Below are 19,118 nucleotides of genomic sequence, written 5' to 3' on the forward strand. Positions count from 1 at the left end.
GGATGAACAGAGACTGACAACCATCATGGCTCTGGGATTAATAATTCGACAAAAATATATCGAGACTCTACTCTTCCTTTGTATACTGCTCTACCGTTCACTACGTGCTTCCACTTACTTCATTTGACTGCCTTTTAGGCTTTTGGCTCAGATCACACAGTATGTGATAAACGCTAAATTGTCTGGTTTAGAGGCATAAATTGCCATTTCAAATATTATGTCTTTAGAAAAATAGATCCTTCAAATTTTGCAACTTGAGATAAAGGTAACTATAGTCTCACCCTCAACTGGTAAAGGATTCATTTGATTTTCCTCTGTAGAAAAGGCACTTAATTAAGAAAGGCACTTAATTAAGGCACAACTCTCCCTGAAAAACAAATCGTTACATTTTTCTTTAATCTAGCTCAGTAGTTGATGTCTTTTTTTTTTTTTAATGTTTATTTTGAGAAAGAGAGATAGAAAACACAAGCGGGAGAGGGGCCAGAGAGAGGGAGAAAACCCCAAGCAGGCAGAGCCCCACGCAGGGCTCCATCTCGCGAACCTTGAGATCATGACTTGAGCAGAGATCGAGTCCCAGGCTTAACCAACTGAGACGCCCAGGCGCCGGGAGGTCCTCTTTTGACCGGGAGCAAGGTGAAAGCTCTAACGGGAACTTAGAACCAGGAAAATTTGGCAGTCTTGACAAAATTGGTTACTAATTGAAAGACCTTTGCAGGTAACGTAGCCTCTGTGAACCTGTTTTTTTTTTTTCAAAGCTGGCCTAACAATTTTTATTCACGTGTTACGAGACGGAACGCGGTAAAAACAAGAGACCTGATACACGTGGAGCATTACCAATCTCAGTATGAGAGTCTGACATTGCTGAAGGAAAAAAGGACAGAGTTTGGAGGGACGTTAAGGAAAAACCGTCAAGGGGCACTCCAGAAGTGGCAAATTTGCCAGCTCCCGCTTTCGGCAGATACCAAAAAAACTCCTATGGCGGACTCGCTCTCCTTTAACTGGAAAACAAGTGTTCGCTTTGGCCGAGTCCTTTCCTCACTAAGAGAAAATTCCGTTTCCCAAAACTTTGCTTCCCCGCCCAGTCTGCAAACAACGAGTCAGGTTTGTTTTCCTCACAGGGGCCGCGGCAAGCCGAGTGGAAGTCCCTTGCCGAGCGGAGCCCACGAGTGGGGAGGGGGTGGCGGTGGCGGTGGCGGCTCCCCTTCGGGCGGGGGGGGGCGGGGGGAGGCCGGGCCCAGCAGGTCTGAGCGCCGAGGGACCGCCCCGTCCGCACCCAGACCCCACCGCCTCCAGCCGACACGTCTGCACGACTTAGGGCGTGGTTTCCGGCAGCGCAGGCAAGCTTTCCGGTTGTCCCGCTTCCCCGCCTTCCTTCCGGGGCGGGACTTCCCGTCCATTATTGATAGGCGCCGGGCTGCAGAGTTGGTGGAAGGAGCACACAGGAGGTCAGTTTGGGTGGCTAGGTCTTATGCCCCTCGAAAGGGTACCCAGCAGGATGCTCTTCCTCGCTCTCTCTCTTGCTTTTTTTCCCTGCGAGGTCTCGGCTTGCTCGGACGTCCTAGGCTTTTTGTACTACCACCCACCTGAGGCTCTTCCGCTTCCTCTTTCTCAGGCTCCGCCCCCAGCGTCCCGTGGCCATGACGACCGCCCAGCGGGACGCCCTGGTGTGGAAGCTCGCCGGGCTGCTGCGGGAGTCTGGTGAGTGGATACCTGGTTGATCTGGGGGCTGAGGCAGGGTGGGGGTGCACCCTGCCTTACAGAGACACTCCCCCTAGGAGTCATAGAATTACAGCTGTTTAAGGTCACGAGGGTTCGAGCGTCAGTTCATTTTTTTTACTTCTCTGGGGTTTTTTCTCTGGTGCCATTGCTTACAGTGTCCTTTGTCTTTGACAGTTCAAACCTTAGCCATCCTTCGAGGCCCAACTCCAGTACCACTTCCTCCATGCGTTCTCTGATACTCTCAGAGAAAGGTGATCATTACTTGGCTGTAAGTCTCTGGAGACCAGGGACTAGTATAATCATTGCTGTGTGGCAAGACCCTTAGTATAGTTAAAAGCACGAGGTTTGTTGGAGTCAGATTCACTTGGGTTGGAATCCCAACCCTCTTTCAAACGTGGCGGTGTTAAGTTTTCTGAGCTTCAGTTTTCCTCACCAGCAAAATGGCATAATGATTGTACTTAACTCAAAAAGTTGTCGAGGGGATTAATTTTAATTCATGTAAAGCACTTAGGACAGTGTTTGCATAATATGTAAGGGCTCAAAACTGGTAGCTGTTTTTACTAGAGTTTCTTCTTTCAGGACTTGGGCATGGTGGAGCCACACTGGTTGTTCAGTATGTGGTTGACATTAGTTGTGGTACAACAAGCCTTGGCTTTGAGATCAGACAGAAGTACCAACTTCCTACCACCTATATAATCTCAGTTGATATTCTTTTCTAAGCTCTCATTTTCATATCTGAAAGAGGTGGTCAGTAGTGCTTCTCTTTAGGAGATTTTAAAGAAGTTTAAATGAGGTAACAAAGTTGTGTGTCACATACTACCCAATTCATGTTAGCTGCCTTCTAGCACTCTGTACTCCCAGTGATGGTATCTGTGGAATCTCTGTTTGTAGCAGTTTCAGTTTCTGGCTTGTTTTATTAACTGTGTATGTATTTTATCTCTTGTAGACTGGGGGGCTCTTTGAGGGTGGGAAGAGTCTTTGAACCCTGTCTGCATCTATCCTTAGTGTCAAGTACATAGACCATCTTTCAAGTAAGGTTACAGGATTTATTGGTTTGTTCAGACAAATCTGACCTGGTGCTCCAGGGGTTAGGCATGATGGTGTGTGTGTGTGTGTGTGTGTGTGTATTGCTATAAAGAGGTAGCTAGAGAGAGATATTTATGGTGATGGAATAGTTTTGTATTTTCATGGTGATGTTGGTTATAGGAATCCACACCAATGACAGTGGCATAGAACTATAGGGATGTACGTATATACGTCGTCAGTTTCCTGCCTTTGATCTCTTACCACATTTACATAAAATGTAACCATTGGTGGAAACTGGGTGAAGGATATAGAATACCTGTCTGTAACATTTTTGCAACATCCTTTGACTCTATCCTTGTTTTTATTTAAAACGTTTGTTTATCTTTGAGAGAGAAAGAGGGAGAGCATTGGTGTGCAAATAGGGGAGGAACAGAGAGAGAGAGACAGAATCCCAAGCAGACTTCACGCTTCCAAGGCAGAGCCTGACCCAGGGCTTGAACTCACGAACCGTGAGATCAGGACCTGAGGCGAAAATAAGAGTTGGACATTTAACCGACTGAGCCACCTAGGCACCCCTATATCTTGGTTAAAAAAAAAAAAGTAAAAAAAATATTTCTCTGTGCCTACCTCATAGCTATACTTTTTTAGGTGCAGTGACGGGTACCAAGGTGATCAAAAGATGCCCTCAAGGATGACAGTCTCGTTAGAGCAGTTTTAGCATAGAGATCAAGAATAGTACCAATGCTATAACGAGCGGTTATTCTTTTTATGACGTGCATTTTAGGATTGTTTGAAAGTTTCTGCAAGTGTGCCTATCTTTCAATCAGAAAAAGAAGTAAAGATGAAACCAACACCTGGGGCACCTGGCTGGTTCAGCGGTGGAGCATGTGACTCTTGATCTTGGGGTCATGGGCTTGAGCCCCATGTTGGATGTAGAGTTTACTTAAAAAAAAAAAAAGATGAGACACATTACCAGCTTTTATGTAAAATGAATGATTATGGTCTAAAAGTACAGCAGTGTGACACAGTGAGAAGCCTGCCTGGAGGAGGTAGGTCTCAGGCTGAGCAGAGTGGAAGGGAATATCAGAAAACGAGGAAGCTGTGAACCACGCTGACTATATTCCCAGCATCGTGAGTAGGCCAGACTCTCTTGAGCAGATGGTGAAAGAAAATTTGGAAAAGTCGGTTGGATGTAGTGACACGATTTCATATTTCAGGCTGAAGAGTTAGGACTTTTTGGGAAGATAGAGGGGAGCCATTGAAGACTTTTGGGCGGGGGAGGAGATAGTATGATCCTGGCAGTGGAAGATTACAGTGTGGATTGGACTGGGTGTGTCCTGGGGTCGCAGAGTCTTAGGATAAAGGGAAAGACCCTTTTGTTATGCTCTCCTTCCTGTCCGCCCCTTTCCCTGCAGGTGATGTGGTCCTGTCTGGCCGTAGCACTCTGAGCCTGTTGACTGGCACCCTGCAGCAGCTGAGCCACGTATTTGAGCTGCACCTGGGACCATGGGGCCCTGGCCAGACAGGCTTTGTGGCTCTGCCCTCTCATCCCGCCGACTCCCCTGTCATCCTCCAGCTTCAGTTCCTCTTCGATGTGCTGCAGAAAACTCTTTCACTCAAGGTCCTGGGGTGGGAATTGGGTAGGATGTACACAGGGCCCAAGAGCTGGGGGTGGGTACATGGGTGCAAGAAGTCTGCAGGGCCCAGATCGAGGAGATGTGAGAGCTGTGGGTGGCTGTGCCGAGGAGGAGAGGTTAAGGAAAGGGAGATGTGATGGCCTCAGTGACATGAGTGGTTTTTTTGTTTTGTTTTAGCTGGTACATGTCCCTGGTTCTGGCCTCCCAGGGCCCATCAAGATTTTTCCCTTCAAGTCCCTTCGGCATCTGGAGGTATGGAGTGTTGGATGCTGGCACACAAAACCCAGCTTGGGACAACCTTTTGGGAATGGAGAAAGAGAGACGGTCTCTTTTGCCGGGGGGGGGGGGGGCGGGGCAGGGGGGCAGGCCTGAGTGTGCCCATTGCTCTGTGGCAGTGTGACATCTGTCTCATGTAACGGTTCCCTGAGTCATAGTTGGCCTTGTCGACCTTTCCCTCCCTGTAAAAGGAGGGAAAGTGAAGCGAAGCGTCTGCCTTTTGTGAAGTTTTGTCTTCCTCCTTCCCTGCCTCCTTTTCTCCACCGCAGCTCCGAGGTGTCCCCATCCATTGCCTTCGTGGCCTCTGTGGCATCTACTCCCAGCTAGAGACCCTGATTTGCAGCAGGAGCATCCAGGCATTAGAGGTAAGGAGAATGAAGGCTGGGCCCAGATGCCCTGTTCTGAGGGACATAGAGGACCAAGCTCTGACATTCCCTCTTTTTTGCAGCCTTCCCTGCCTCCTGCTTCCCTCTGGACAGTGTCCTTGCCCCCTTTGCTCTGCTCCCAGAGCACTATGTATCTGTTTATATGTTTATGGCCACACCTACTCTCTTGTATTCAATATTCCCATGTTTGTCTCCCCATTCTCCCCACAATGAACTCCTGGGGGCAGGGCCCTGGGCTTTTTTTCAGTCTGCCTCTGCAGACCGATTTTAGTATATAAAGAACGAATGAATGGCTGGGAGACAGCGTGGCCTTGCATTGGGGAGGAGGGGACAGTGGCAGTAATGGAGCACCCTGTCTCAGGAGCTCCTCTCAGCCTGCGGTGGTGACCTCTGCTCTGCCCTGCCTTGGCTGGCTCTGCTCTCTGCCAACTTCAGCTACAACGCACTGACTTCTTTAGACAGCTCCCTGGTGAGTGCCTGAGAGGGAAGGGAATTCGGGGAAAGACAGGGACAGGCCCTTAGGGAGGAGGGCCAGTTGGTTGCATGGAGGTGTCTGATTCTCTGCTGCTTTTCCCATGCCCCCCAGCGTCTCTTGTCAGCTCTGCGCTTCCTGAATCTGAGCCACAATCAAGTGCAGGACTGTGAGGGCTTCCTGATGGTGAGTATGGGCAGGCTGGTTGGGGCTGGCACCACATGGGTTTCTGATTCTGCTCTGATCCTCTCTCCTGGACCTGGTTTTGCTCCCACCTTCGTCTTGTCCCCCGCCTTCCCCCAGGTGGGGCTGCATCCCGGAGGCAGTACTGTTTGAGAACTCAGGCTCTAGCATAAGACAGGCCAGCATTCAAATCTCAGCTCCTAATCCTTGTGTGATTTGGGACAAACTAACCTCTGAGTTTCTTCACCCATCAAGCAGAAGTCATAGGAGTACCTGCTTGTGTAGTATTACCGTGGGTGCGAAGGTTGTGGGATGTTGCTCAGCCTATGCCTAGCTCAGAAAAGATGGCTTCAGGAAGATGGTGAAGAGCCTTCTCCCGCATCTCATAGTCAGGGGTGGCCAAAGTCAGACAGTAATTAGTGTGGTGAGAACAGACTTTAATCCGTAACGCACGATTGGAGTAGTAATAAGCTATCGTGGAATGTAATCAGCAGTAAAACTATTTTAATTGGTAGTAAACTTCAGCGTGAACTGAATTCCAATTCAGTTTGTGCAGAGATTACTGGGACCTTTAAAGGGAGAGTGAGGGAATGGGGCCGGGGAAAACAGGGGCTGGAGCAGATTCTCTCCAGTTAGTTTCCTCAGGTCAAGAAAGTAGAAATGTACCGAAAGCAGGAAGGGGGCATTGGTCCATATGAAACCCATCTGGGTCTGGGTTTGCTAACCGGCGCTTGCCAGCATTAGCTTCCTGCCTTCCCACAGAGGCTGGGACACAGGGGCTGTATCTTCAGGCATTGGCTGCAACAAACTAAATTCTCCTGGCAGCCTGGAGTTTCTCTAGGATGGAACGGAAGGGGGTTGGAGTTGTCTTCCCAATGATGTGACCTTGAGCTATTAGGAACTATGCCAGTATTTGTTCAAGTCTGTTAACGTGGTGCGGTGGGGGCGGGGGGTGGAGGACTGGATGAATCATTTGTGCTGAGAGTACGCAGTCTTTATAGGCCAAGGTTGAGGCCTGCTTGAAGGCTCAGAGGAGCCCGGCTAGAGTCTGGTCAAGGAGAGAATCTTTGTCACCAACCCTTCTCAGGACTTGTCTGAGCTCTGCCATCTGGACATCTCCTATAACCACCTGCATATGGTGCCAAGAATAGGACCCTCAGGGGCCGCTCTGGGGACCCTGATACTGCGAGGCAATGAGCTCCGGAGCCTGCAGGGTGAGTGGGAGTTTGGGGAGGGAAGTGGGGGGCCAGAGAGTAGGCGGGGGCACACAGGGTTTTAGGGGCAATGTGAGACTGAGAGTGGTCCGGGAACCGCATGCCTCCAGGGCCTCTTGTGGGTCTACGGGTAGGTCTGAGATGCCCAGGCTGGTCTTTCTGCTGCATGTCCCCCAGCACCCTGCCCCCTGAACTCACCCACCTGTCCTTCCACCCTTCTCATCTGCACCCAGGCCTGGAGCGGCTGAGGAACCTGCGGCACCTGGATGTGGCATACAACCTGCTAGAAGGACACAGGGAGCTGTCCCCGTTGTGGCTACTGGCTGAGCTCCGCAAGGTGAGTCTTGAGCGCTTCCGGGACTTGGGAGCCAGCTGTGCACCTCTCCCTCCCTCCTGGGCTGATTTGGTGAGTGCCCTCCCTCACTCAGGGAGGCCTGAGGCCCATCTCAGTCTCCCCTTCCTGCTCTTCAGCTCTACCTGGAGGGGAACCCTTTGTGGTTCCACCCTGCGCATCGGGTGGTCACTGCCCAGTACTTGTCACCCCGTGTCAGGGATGCTGCAGCCGGCGTGAGTAATCTTCTCACATCCGCTCTGCTGTCCCTTTCTTGCCTGGTCCTGCCCTCGCCCCCTTGTGCCTCTTTCCACCCCATCCTTGGGTGAGGGGCCATAGCCCCGGACTCCCTGCTTGTTATGCTGTTACCCCTCGCTGAGCCTCGTGGTCCCTGGGCTGAAGGGTTTCCCTGCGTGGGCAGGCAGGAACTCTACCACCAACACGACCCCTCCTCTTTTGTATTTGCTCAGTTCCTTCTCGATGGGAAAGTCTTGTCACTGACTGACTTTCAGGTTAGTATGCTGGGAGCTCTGGGAATAGGATTGGTTTGGGAGGACATGAAAGGGGTCCCAGGGTAGGGGTCTTTCTGGGAAGCTGCAAAGTAGGGCCTGTCCTCTGGCCAGCCTGGCAGGGCAGAGGTGTACCTCTGGCTCCAACCTTTCTGTCCTTCCTGTTGTCACACCCCAGCTCTCCACATCCTCCAACTCCATGGCTCCACCTGTGCTCTGGCCAGCAGGGAGTACTGTTGAAACTTCAGGTGGCCCTGATTTGAGCGACAGCATCTCCTCTGGGGGCGTTGTGGCCCAGCCCCCACATCGTAAGGTTAAGGTAGACGGTGTCCTAGGCTGCCTTGTGCTGGGGTTGAGTCCCTTTAATGGGTGCTCTGGTTTATCGATGGGCTGAAAATAGTAAGGCCTCGTCCTTGGTTGTGAGTGGGGCTTTCTGGGTAGGTTGGCTTTCTGGGTGGCCATGGATGGTAGGGTGGGAGGCCCTGGCTTTCATAGAGCATGGGCCCTCTGTCCACCTTCAGAGCCGAGTCCGTGTGAGGCGAGCAAGTATCTCGGAACCCAGTGATACAGACCCAGAGCCCCGTACTCTGGACCCCTCCCCGGCTGGTAAGTCCGCCATGCTCCCAGCTGCCCTTGCCCAGTCCTGTCTTCAGTGTCCTGTCCCAGTCTTCTCGGTAGAAGGATTCTGTCTGTGGTGGAGCACAGCATTATAGAGGGCCTCGTAGGCTTTCCTCTTTCTTTCTAATTTATGGAAATGAGAAGAGACCACTCCTGGGCAGCATTTTCCAAAGTGTTTTTCAAGGAATGTGAATTTTGTAGGCTGTCGAAAGGTCACTTGATGACTAGATTCCGTGGGAACTTCTGGGCTAACCAAAGTCAAATAGACGTCCTCCTTTTAGGATGTCTCAGGACCTCCAGGGTGCCCCCTTGTATCTCGAATCTCCCAAGGAGTGGATGTTGTGTGGTTCCGAATTGCACACGACCACAGGTGTTCTACAGAACACGCTTCAGGACACGCTGCTGAGGGGAAGCCTTTAGTTTCCCCCTGATGCCCAGCCCCTATTAACATTACACACCCGTTTACTTCACTGTGAGGGAGAGTTGCAGAAGAGGTCGGGCTCGGCGGGGGTTGTGGTGGGGGCGTGGGCTTGCTCAGTGGTGCTCTCCCCACCGGCCCAGGGCAGTTTGTGCAGCAGCATCGGGAACTTGAACTCATGAACAGCTTCCGGGAACGGTTTGGCTGTGACTGGCTACAGTATAGGAATCACCTGGAGACCTCTGGGACCCCAGTTCTGGCTGCCTCCCAGACCCCTGCCCTCAGCACTCTGTGCCCAGACACCCTGAGCCCAGGGTCTGTGCCTGGGCCTCCCCGCCCAGAGAAGGAGTCACCGCAGGAAATGGCAGAGGAGGTCAGGCTACGGCTGGAGCCCCGGGAAGAAGAGGTGGTGGAGGAGCTGGTGAAGGAGGAAGAAGGAAAGGAGGAAGAAGAGGAGGAGGAGCAGGAGCGGAATGAAGTGGAGGGTGAGTTGTGAGCGCTCAGTGCCCGTCAGGGAGATGGGGCCTGGTGCTGGTGGCGTATCTGGGAGAGTTAGGAAAACCCAGACTGGGGATAGCTCACCTCTGCAGTCTTTCTTAATGTTTATTTTTGAGAGAGAAACAGAGGGCGAATGGGAGTGGGGCAGAGAGGGGGAGACAGAATCGGAAGCAGGCTCCAGGCTCCGAGCTGTCAGCACAGAGCCCGACGCGGGGCTCGAACCCACGGACTGTGAGACCATGACCTGAGCCGAAGTCAGACGCTCAACCGACTGAGCCATCCAGGCGCCCCTGGCTTACCTCTCTTGGATGGAAGGCCACCCCTTGGGAGGGCAGAGTCAGGGATACCTCTCTCTTCTTATGGGGCTGCTCCCCTGATCTCTCCTCAGCGGAACTGTGTCGCCCCATGTTGGTGTGTCCCCTGGAAGGGCCTGAGGGCGTGCGGGGCAGGGAATGCTTTCTCCGGGTCACTTCTGGCCACCTGTTTGAGGTGGAACTCCAAGCGGCCCGGACCCTGGCACGGCTGGAGCTCCAGAGTCTAGAGGCGGCTGAGGTGGAGCCCGAGCCTCGGACCGGCAGAGAAGCGGTGCTCAAGGTGAGCGGCGGTGTTAGGGGTCCTGGAAGAGGGGCTGGGCTTTTTGCAGGAGCTGACTCGGACAGCATGGCTGTTGGGTGCCAAGCACTGGACTGCGAGTTTCCCACAGTCTCTCATTGGCTCTTGGAGCAGAAGAGAGAAGCTGCGGGGGCAAAGGCATGGCCCCAGGCAGCCTGGGAGGCTGGGCTGCTGAGCTGGAGCGTGGATGGCAGCAGGAGCATTTTCATGACATCCAGAGCTACTGTTGTCTGCCATGCTGTCAGTATAACCGGAATCCCTCTGGTCCACTCTCTACTCTCTCTTTCTTTTCTTTTCTTTTCTTTTCTTTTCTTTTCTTTTCTTTTCTTTTCTTTTCTTTTCTTTTCTTTTCTTTTCTTTTCTCTTTTCCTTTTTTTCTTTCTTTTCTTTCTTTCTTTCTTTTTTAACGTTTTTATTATTTGTTTTTGAAAGAGACAGAGACAGAGTGTGACTGGGGGAGGGGCAGAGAGAGGGAGACATGGAACCTGAAGCAGGCTCCAGGCTCTGAGCTGTCAGCACAGAACCTGCTGTAGGGCTCGAACCCACGAACCATGAAATCATGACCTAAGCCAAAGTCGGACGCTTAACCGACTGAGCCATCCAGGCGCCCCTTCTCTACTCTTTTCTACCCAGTCCCCCTCCTTGTGTGCAGGGCTCAGATCCGCTCCCCAGGGCCCCTGTCCTTGTTCTGCGTTTCTCCTATATTTGCCCTGACCGGCAGCTGCGTCGATACGTGGTGCTGGAGCCCGATGCCCATGCAGCTATCCAGGTAATGGGGCCCGGAGCGAGGCCCAGGAGGCTGGGGAAGGATTGGGGGGTCAAGGGCCAGGGTCCATTGCTCACAGCTGCTTCTGGCCAACCCTGTATCAGGAGCTGCTTGCCGTGTTGACCCAAGCAGCCACCACGGCTCAGTGTCAGCTTGGGGAAGCAAGAGACCCGCTGAGGGGCAGACTCCAGTGTCTACGTTGTGGCCATGAGTTCAAGCCAGAGGAGCCCAGGTTGGGATTAGACAGTGAGGAAGGCTGGCGGCCTCTGTTCCAAGAGACAGGTACGGGCCCTGCCCTTGGCCTTCCTGCCCACACCTCTCCCACCATTTCAGAGACAGTGGCTTTGAGGGAGGGAGTGGGGAGGGGGAACCCCAGGGAAGGGAAGGAATTGGGACCAGCTTTTCTGCCTGGAGGAAAATAGACTCATCTGTCTGATACATTTATCAAAAAAAAAAAAAAAAAAAAGAGCAAAAAGAGAAATTATATTCTTTCTTTTTGAAAGTCAGGAAATACAATCTCTGAAACTATTTAAACGTACTCATTATTTTTTCATAACTTGAAGGCTCTTTCCACTTTTTCTGGCTAATATTTAGAAACTGCATAAAAGCTCCTGAGCTCTCACTGCAGTATTGGGTGTAGTGCTGTCCTCTGAGTGTGTTTGGCTGTTGAGTAAGATGCTGTGGGAGTTGGCTGAGATTGTCCTTCCTTAACTGACCTTGGAAGCTACTTCATATCGAGCGGTGCCTCATGGCATCTTTTCACACTGTGTTCTTTAAAGGGAGAGATTTTTTCCACTGTAGATCAGTCAAAAAGCTATGTCTTTGAAGACATTAAAGAAGAAAGAAATATTCTTGATAACGTCTGTGTTGAAACGTATGACTTTTAGTAGCCACTTTTTTCTTCTTGGCAGCGGCTAGAGCAGAGGTTTAAAGTTTGTTGAGAAAATAGACCCCTTTCCACCCCCCTCTCTAAACCTCCCTCCCCAGAGGCCCAGAAGTACAGTGTAAACAGTGGAAAGAGCCCCATCCCCTCTAAGACTTTTCTGTGCTCCACAGGGTCACGTGGCCCCTGGGGTCCCTTCAGTGGGTCATTATTATTGAACGTTCCTGTGTGTTACGTCCTCTTTTTATTTGAGCCTTGGTTACCTCATTTGAACAAAGAAGGGAGTGAACTTGTCCTTTCTACTGTTAGGAGATTTAAATGTGACAGAAAGACGCCAGGCACAGTGTCTGGCACAAAGCGTAGGTCCTCCGTAAATGGTAGCTACCACCGCTAGCCTCAGCTCCACGGTCTCAGTCCAGGTACGTTCAGTTATTAGATCGTTGCTTTCCTCATTTGCAAAATGGGGTCGGGAGAGTTTTGATTCTGTTGTCAAAAGTTCTAGCGTATGCCCAGCATGCTATAGCTGCTCAAGGAATGTTTTTTCTCTTGCTGCCGATCCCTGACCTGGGTTCTTTACCTGGTCCATTCACCATCCTGACAACTCTGTGAGATAGGCACTGTCATCACCCTCTGTTACCGAAGAGGAACCAGGCTCAGGGAGCTTAGGTGACTTGTCATAATTGCCTAGATGACAGCTGTTAAGTGACAGAGTCTGGAATTGGACCCATACCTGGCACCCTGCCTTCCTGATCTGTTGATTTGGAGCTTTCAGACGTGGCTGGTGGAGCATCAGAGCACATGACCAGCCTGAGGCTGTGGGAGGGGACCAGAGCAGGGCCTGGCTGAGTTTGGTCCTCTCTGAGAAGGCCTCAAATCAGAAGGTGGGGTCCACTTTGAGGAGGTTGCAGGCTATGGGTCTGGGTTTGCTGCTCCCTCACCGGGATGGAGGGTGGCTAACAGGCCTGCAGAGGGAGTGGGGAGAGGGGCGTTGGGAATGGTAGGAGTGTATGAAGCTGGAGATGTCGGCCAGGGGGAGTCCAAGAGGGGGTGGGGAGCATTATGAGTGTGGTAGGGGATTGTGACACTGTGGGGCGGGGGGATGGTTCACAGGGACTGTGCCCATCCTTCCTTCCAGAATCTCCTGCTGTATGTCCAAACTGTGGTAGCGATCATGTGGTTCTCCTGGCTCTGTCCCTGGGAACCACCAACAGGGAGCACAGGGAGGGAGAGCAATCGCCAGCTCCCTTGCAGTCCACCAGCACTGTCTGTGACCCTTCTGACCACAGTGACCACCGCGACAGGGCTGACCCGGCCCCATCTCAGGCACCAGGCTCCCGAGATCACCACGGTTGGAGCCTCAGTCCCCGTGAGTAGAGGTGAAACGAGACAGGGGTGGTGTTTGCGGGAGGCAGGAGGTCCTGCCGGGGAGGCGGGACGGCGCTGTGGCAGCCAAGGCTGACGGCCCACTGCTGCCCCCAGCCCCTGAGCGCCACGGCCTCCGCTCCGTGGACCACCGACTCCGGCTCTTCCTGGATGTTGAGGTGTTCACCGATGCCCAGGAGGAGTTCCAGTGCTGCACCAAGGTCTGCGCCAGCCCGACACTGCCCCGCGCCTCTCACTGACCAGAGTGCCCACTCGCTGCCAGCGCAGCAGATCGTGTCAGGGCAGTGGTTCTGGAAGCACCGGGTCCGGTTCCCGGTTTCAACTCCAGCGGTCACGTGCAGCGTGGCTGTGATATCGGAGTCTCAGTTGTCACCGCTCTGCAATGGGGGTAGCAGGGCCTGCCTTGCAGAGCGTGGTGGGGTCAGTGAGGGCCCGCGTCACAGTTGCCTAGCACAGCACCTGGCGCTCGAGGGGGACCTCCCGTTGCTGTTGTAGATCTACGATGTCATTGGTTCCTCTGTGAGCATCTAGCATGTGCAGGACACTAAGGGCCTAGGGTAAATCGGTGTCGCCAGCCGTCTTACGTTGTGGTGTGAGAAACCCGATGGTCTGGGAAGGGCTGGGATCAAGCTGAGTGAGGGAGCCTCTCTTTGGGGAGCCGATCTAAGGTGTAATCCGGGTCTTGAAAAAGGAGTTACAGAGTAGGAGGTGAGGATCTGGGGGGAGGAAGCAGCACGTAGGTGGGGGCCTGAGAGAGGAGCTAGCGTGTGGGTAAGGCTGCTGTCGGGGCAGCAGGAGGAGGGGGCGGGAGGGGGCGGGAGGGGGCGGGTGTCCTGAGAGGAGTCTGAAGAGGGAGGCAGGGGTCAGTTGAGGGGCAGCCTCAAGTGCCCGCCAAGGGGATTGGACCCGATCCCAAGGGCCGCAGGAGCCCTGAGGCAGGGGAGTGGCAGTCTAGTTTGCTTTAGGACGGTCCAGCGGAGTGTGGAGGGTGGGCCAGAGGGGGCACAGTGCCAGGCAGGGAAACCCGCTGAGCCCAGCTGAGGGTCAGGGTGCAGGGGGGTGGGGCCAGGGTGCGTGAGCTCCGGGGGGAGGGTTGAGCACAGCGAACCTGTTCTCAGCCTGGCAGCCTCCTCCCTGGTCCTCCCTTGTTTCTCATTAATTTTCCCTGCTCCTCAGGTGCCCGTCGTGTTGGCAGGCCACCCTGGGGAGTTTGTGTGTCTTGTGGTGGTGTCGGACCACAGGCTTTACGTGTTAAAAGTGACAGGGGAGATAAGGTGAGCGAGCGGGGCCGCCAGGGTCAGGGCGGGGCCCCCTTGGGTCTCACACCACTCACTGTTCGCCACCGCTTTGGCCCTGCCTCTCCTCAGCGGGCCTCCGGCTAGCTGGCTACAGCCAACCCTGGCCGTCCCCCTGCACGACCTGAGTGGCCTCGAACTGGGGCTGGCAGGACAGAGTCTGCGGCTGGAGTGGGCTGCCGGGACAGGCAGCTGTGTCCTGCTGCCCCGAGATGCCAGACATTGCCGGGCTTTCCTAGACGAGCTCACCGGTGAGAGAGGGGGGAGAGGGGGAAGGGAGGTGCAGGGAGGGCAGGTGGGGGCTGCCCGTGTCTGGCAGCTGCAGCGGAGACAGACGGGTACTGGGACTCATCCCTTGTAGAGGTTTCTGAAATCTAGAGATCGTGAGAACGGAAGGTGTTGAGAGGCGGAGAGGGTGGGGTGGAAGAGGTGGGGTCGCTGAGGTTCCCTGTCCCTGGCCGGCTCGGTCCAGATGTCTTGCAGGCTCTGCCTCCTGCCTGGAGGAGCAGTGTCAGCGCCACAGAGGAGGAGGTAACCCCGGAGCACCGCTTCTGGTGAGTGGATAGGAGGCCGAGGCCGGGCTCGGTGGCCCATGCGGCCGCTCTTGGTGCACAGGCCCTCGCCACCAGCTCCGGCCACGGTTAGGCCCTGAGCACCTGGGCCTGCCACCTGCCCTCACGCCTGCACCCCCCTGACCCAGCTCTGGTCCCTCCTCCCTGCCCCTCTCAGTATTTTCTGCCCCCCTCGCTGACCACACCTTCTCCCCAGGCCTCTGCTGGAGAGGGGCTCTTCCTCGGAGCCTCCCCTGTTCTTCTACCTTCGGGTGTTCCTGGTCGAAGGTAAGGCTTCGGTACCTCTTCTTGTCCAGGCCACTGGCTGCGCCTCCCCCCCAACCCCCGTGCCTCTCATGCCGTGGTAGCAATTTTCAGCTCCTGGAATCCGGACTTCCTCTCACTCACAGGCACACCCAAATGACAGCCTCAGTCTTCCCGGCCTCTCTGAGGGGGGCCAGGAGGTTTCCTGGGTCCTCAGTTGCTCAGAGACCTTTGCTTCCGGGTATGGGCTTTCTATGAAGTGGAGCCGATTGGCTGGGTCTGCTCCACCTCATCCTGTCAGAGGAGGCGAGTGGATCTTTCTTTCTGAGTGGGGTGGGTGGTGGGGCAGGTTCCCTTTGTCTTGGGCCTCAGGTTTTGGAAGCTAGAGATGCCTGGAGTTTGGAGAAGGGAGGGCCCTGGCCTCCAGGGGCACAGGCTGCTCTCTGACCACCTCAGCAGGGTGTGGTTCACTCCTCTCAAGCGCACTGGGATGCTGCCCCGGGGATCTGGGCTCCTCTGGGGCTTTCCACCCTGGGCCTCGCCCTGTCTCTTTCCCTCTAGGCCCTGCAACCTGCCCTGTGTCCCTGTTGATGACTCTGTCCACCCTGTACCTGTTAGAGGAGGACGTGGCAGGGTCCCAGGCAGAGCCTCCTCTTCCAGCACCATCTGATGAAGCTTCTGAGAAGTCCCTGCCCTTGGGGCTGGGCCCTTCTGTGCATGTCAGGGAGCAGTGGCCACTCAGCAGCCTGAGCTCGGTGCTGCTGTATCGCACGGCCCCGGGGGACCTGCGACTGGTCTTCTATGACGAGGTGTGTGTGTGTGTGTGTGTGTGAGAGAGAGAGAGAGAGAGAGAGAGAGAGAGAGAGAGAGAGAGAAAGAGAGAGAGAGAGAGAGATGAGGACAGGGGTGGTGGGCAGTGTGGGAAATGAGTCTAGGAGGGCTTGGCATTGGAGGCAGTGTGGATGTGATGGGCAGTCATGCTGGAGGGAGCATGGAGAAGTGGGGTGCAAGGAACTGGGAGGCTCGCTGGGTGTCTGGATCAGCAGCAGGTAGAGGCGGGGGAGACAGCCATGGGAACCCCATGGACCTGGAGCCTGGCTTTGTGTTGCCTGGGAAGCCTTTGATGACGCACTGGCTGCCGCTTGGAGTTCGTGTTCGATTGGGCCCCAGTGCCAGCCATCTGGTTTTCACAGCCTCAGTGGGAGGAGTACTCTCATTAGGCCTATTGCAGATGGAGAAACTGAGGCTTGAGGACATTAACTTACTTGCCTGGGTCACAAGTGGTAGATGCAGAAATTGAACTCCAGCCAATTCCTTGGAACTGACTCCAGAACTTATATTCTGAAAAACGGTGGATTAAAAGAACAAGGTAGTAAATGTGAAAGCCTTCTGGGGGGCCTCCAGTAAGTGTTGATTGTGTTCTGTTTAAAAAGCTCAAAGTCAGGGTCTCCTACAGGGAGTGACACAGGCTTGGGGAAGGAGAGACGCCTTTGAGTCGAGGGGCGGTGGGTCCTCTGTGGGCCTCACCTCACCGCCACTTTGTCTGCCAGGTGTCCCGGCTGGAGAGTTTTTGGGCCCTTCGGGTTGTGTGTCCTGAGCAGCTGACGGCCCTGTTGGCCTGGATCCGGGAGCCCTGGGAGGCGTTGTTTTCCATCGGACTCCGGACTGTGACCCAGGAGGCTCTAGATCTTGACCGGTGAGGCTTCCTTGCCGACCCCGCTTTGGCCTTAGGAGCCACGGCTGCCGGCTGTCTGTCCAGACTCTGGCTGTGGACTTCTCCAGCCTTTGGACGCTCAGTGAGGCCCCAGAATGACCCAGGAAAGGGTCATCTCACCCAAGGGAAGGGTGAGAGAAGTTGCCTGGCCTGGCCTGGCCCAAGGGGTCAAGCTAAGTGGTCGGTCGGAACGTGTCTCCTGCACGGTGTCTCAGGTATCAATGAATTGTTTCCATTCCAGAGGCCGTGGAGGTACTGACCTGTGTAATTCATGCAGCCTGCTGCTCCTTTCTCTCTTCTAACAGAAACTACCCCACCCATAGCTCTCCCTCAGTGGGCAGCGCAAGCAGCCTTGCTTTTTCTGTGAGACCCCATCTCCAACCCCACTCTGCCCTGGCTGATGGGAGCAAGTAGGACCCCTGACTCATGGGCCCCAGTCCTCAGCCAGCAGTGCCTGTTACGGGGCCTGATGTGGAAATCACTGCCTAACGAACAGTCGGGCCAGTTCGATTCTCACTGTCTCGGATTACCGTTGGAAACTAATGAAGCTCTCGGGTCATTGGCAGGAGGTGCCCGATGTGAGACGGTGTCTGGGGAGAGGGTGTGTGGAGTTGGGCTGCGGAGCGAGTGGTTGGCATTCTGTGGGTTGCCGCCCCTACCTCTTGTCTGAGCACTTCCTCGCTCAGCCTGGTGGCCTGGCTGGGTTGACCTTGCTCCTTCACCTGTGTCTCTGTAGCCACAGTGATCAGTTCAGGGACGCTCATGTGACTTGGTCTGGTTGCCAGAACACCCAGGAAAGAGGTACGTTTCCCCCGCGAGGGGTGCTGAGAGGAAGCCTGGAGCGGCTCGCTGTGAGGGGAGAGCTTTCCTGAGAGTGGACCTGCGCAGAGACAGGACAGGGCCGAGAGACGGGGCGGGCAGGACCAAGTCCTGGTGGTGTCTTTGGAGTTCCCGGGTCCAGTCATGCCTGGAAGCAGCTGCCCCTGGAACTTTGGGTTATGTGAACTGAAGGAGATCCCCTCCTTTTCCTTCTCTTTGTCTCTCTTTTGGCTTAAGCTAATTTGAAGCAAGTAACAAGCCATAGAAAGGGTCTTAGTTGTGTAAATCCGCACCCTGACTTGAACCAGCCTGACTTGGGACCTGACTTTCGCACCCAGGAATGCGCGCAGCGGGAGGAGTGGTACCCACATGTTTGTGCACAGAGGCCCTGGGAGGAGAGCGTGGGGAAGGAGTGTTGAGGGCTTACGTCAAGCTTCCCTTAAACCCAGAAGCTGGGCTCTGGCTGAGTCTGTTGTGTGGTTTTGGGGTGGCTCTCATCTATGGAGCATTTATATGCCAGGCCCTGAGCCAAGTGCTTAGGGATGGTAGCTCCTCACAGGAGTCCTGAAGTGGGTGGCGTCTTGTTGAAGGAAATAGGCTTACAGGAGCTAAATGACTTCTTCAACGTCCTATCAGTAAAGGGCGGAGACCCGAGGAGTCCAGACTCGTAGGACTTCAAAGCCTCGGCAGTCAGAAAACCACAGAGCCTCACTGCCTCCCATTCCCTGCCATGGATGGGCCTCTGTGCCCGGCCCCAGTCACAGTTCACAGAGAGGGACCACTGCCCACCCTGCCCTGCGTAATCCTAGATTCGTGCAGGACAGGTGAGCCAGATGGAGTGTATCTGAAGTTTCTCTTTCCTCCAGGGTGTAGCGAGATGTTAGGCGAAGTATTAATTCATGGGTGATTTTCACCCCTTCCAGCAGAACTGTAGAGAACAGAGATGACGATCCTTAGGTTTTAAGTCAAAGGGCTAAACAGTAAGAAGAGATTTGAGAGGGACCATAAAGGGACGAAGAGCTCTGCAGGGGAGAGAGGGGAGAGTGTTTACAGAAGGGCATTAGGAGCAGTGAAGGAACGATGCCCTGTACCGTTGGGGGCTGTCAGGGTGGAGGGGCCCTGTGCCTAGCTCCATGTTTGGAACTAGGGAAGACAGTGACCAGTCAGATGTTCCCTGTGCCACGAGGACACACAGAGCTGGCCTTTTGGAAGGACGTGGCAAGATAGGGCTGGAGACAGTTGCCCAGATTTCTCTCGAATGGAAAGGGGAGGGGGCCCAGAGGATCCTGTGGGTTCCCGGAAGTGCGGGGAAGTGCACGGAAAGCGTGCTAGAGAGCTTGGCCGGGTCCTTGCAGCAGCACAGCCGGAGGGTGGTGTAGGTCCAGCCCCCAGATGGGGATATGACCAAGTTAAATTTGAGTTACTTGAATTTAAATCATTGATGAGGCTGACTTGACTTGAATGTTAACAGATTAACTTCTCCGTTGGTTGGAAATGGGGGCTCGTTACAAGGATAGGGTTGAGTTGTCAAGAAAACCACATTT

The 19,118-nt window shown here is 54.3% G+C and overlaps 1 protein-coding gene across 4 annotated transcripts; it reads left to right on the plus strand.

Annotated features, from left to right (window-relative positions):
* Positions 1 to 509: 509 nt before the first annotated feature.
* Positions 510 to 16,998, plus strand: STK11IP (serine/threonine kinase 11 interacting protein). Of its 4 annotated transcripts, XM_053215844.1 has the most exons (26): positions 510 to 633; positions 756 to 1,101; positions 1,613 to 1,698; positions 4,161 to 4,366; positions 4,560 to 4,634; positions 4,928 to 5,023; positions 5,406 to 5,513; positions 5,631 to 5,702; positions 6,787 to 6,913; positions 7,147 to 7,250; positions 7,385 to 7,480; positions 7,715 to 7,756; positions 7,932 to 8,072; positions 8,275 to 8,359; positions 8,933 to 9,274; positions 9,676 to 9,881; positions 10,552 to 10,668; positions 10,770 to 10,947; positions 12,684 to 12,914; positions 13,028 to 13,131; positions 14,108 to 14,205; positions 14,299 to 14,477; positions 14,699 to 14,780; positions 14,995 to 15,065; positions 15,603 to 15,850; positions 16,592 to 16,998. In XM_053215844.1, the coding sequence occupies exons 3-26, from the start codon at positions 1,638 to 1,640 to the stop codon at positions 16,739 to 16,741; spliced, it is 3,219 nt and encodes a 1,072-aa protein (XP_053071819.1). In that variant the 5' UTR covers positions 510 to 633; positions 756 to 1,101; positions 1,613 to 1,637; the 3' UTR covers positions 16,742 to 16,998. The 4 variants fall into 4 exon arrangements, with proteins under 4 accessions (XP_053071819.1, XP_026905498.2, XP_053071820.1 ...); XM_027049697.2 differs by lacking the exon at positions 510 to 633 and having other exon boundaries at positions 744 to 1,101; XM_015066615.3 differs by lacking the exons at positions 510 to 633; positions 756 to 1,101 and adding an exon at positions 1,340 to 1,445.
* The last annotated feature ends 2,120 nt before the right edge of the window (positions 16,999 to 19,118 follow it).

The sequence above is a fragment of the Acinonyx jubatus genome, chromosome C1 (assembly GCF_027475565.1).
Source record: "Acinonyx jubatus isolate Ajub_Pintada_27869175 chromosome C1, VMU_Ajub_asm_v1.0, whole genome shotgun sequence".
NCBI lineage: Eukaryota > Metazoa > Chordata > Mammalia > Carnivora > Felidae > Acinonyx > Acinonyx jubatus.

Bases quoted from the DNA above. Each gene is read 5' to 3' on its own strand.
- STK11IP (XM_053215844.1), top strand. From the start codon at position 1,638: ATGACGACCGCCCAGCGGGACGCCCTGGTGTGGAAGCTCGCCGGGCTG. The intron at 8,360-8,932 runs GTAAGTCCGCCA...CCACCGGCCCAG, and splicing joins TCTGGACCCCTCCCCGGCTG to GGCAGTTTGTGCAGCAGCAT. The intron at 15,066-15,602 runs GTAAGGCTTCGG...CTTTCCCTCTAG, and splicing joins TCGGGTGTTCCTGGTCGAAG to GCCCTGCAACCTGCCCTGTG.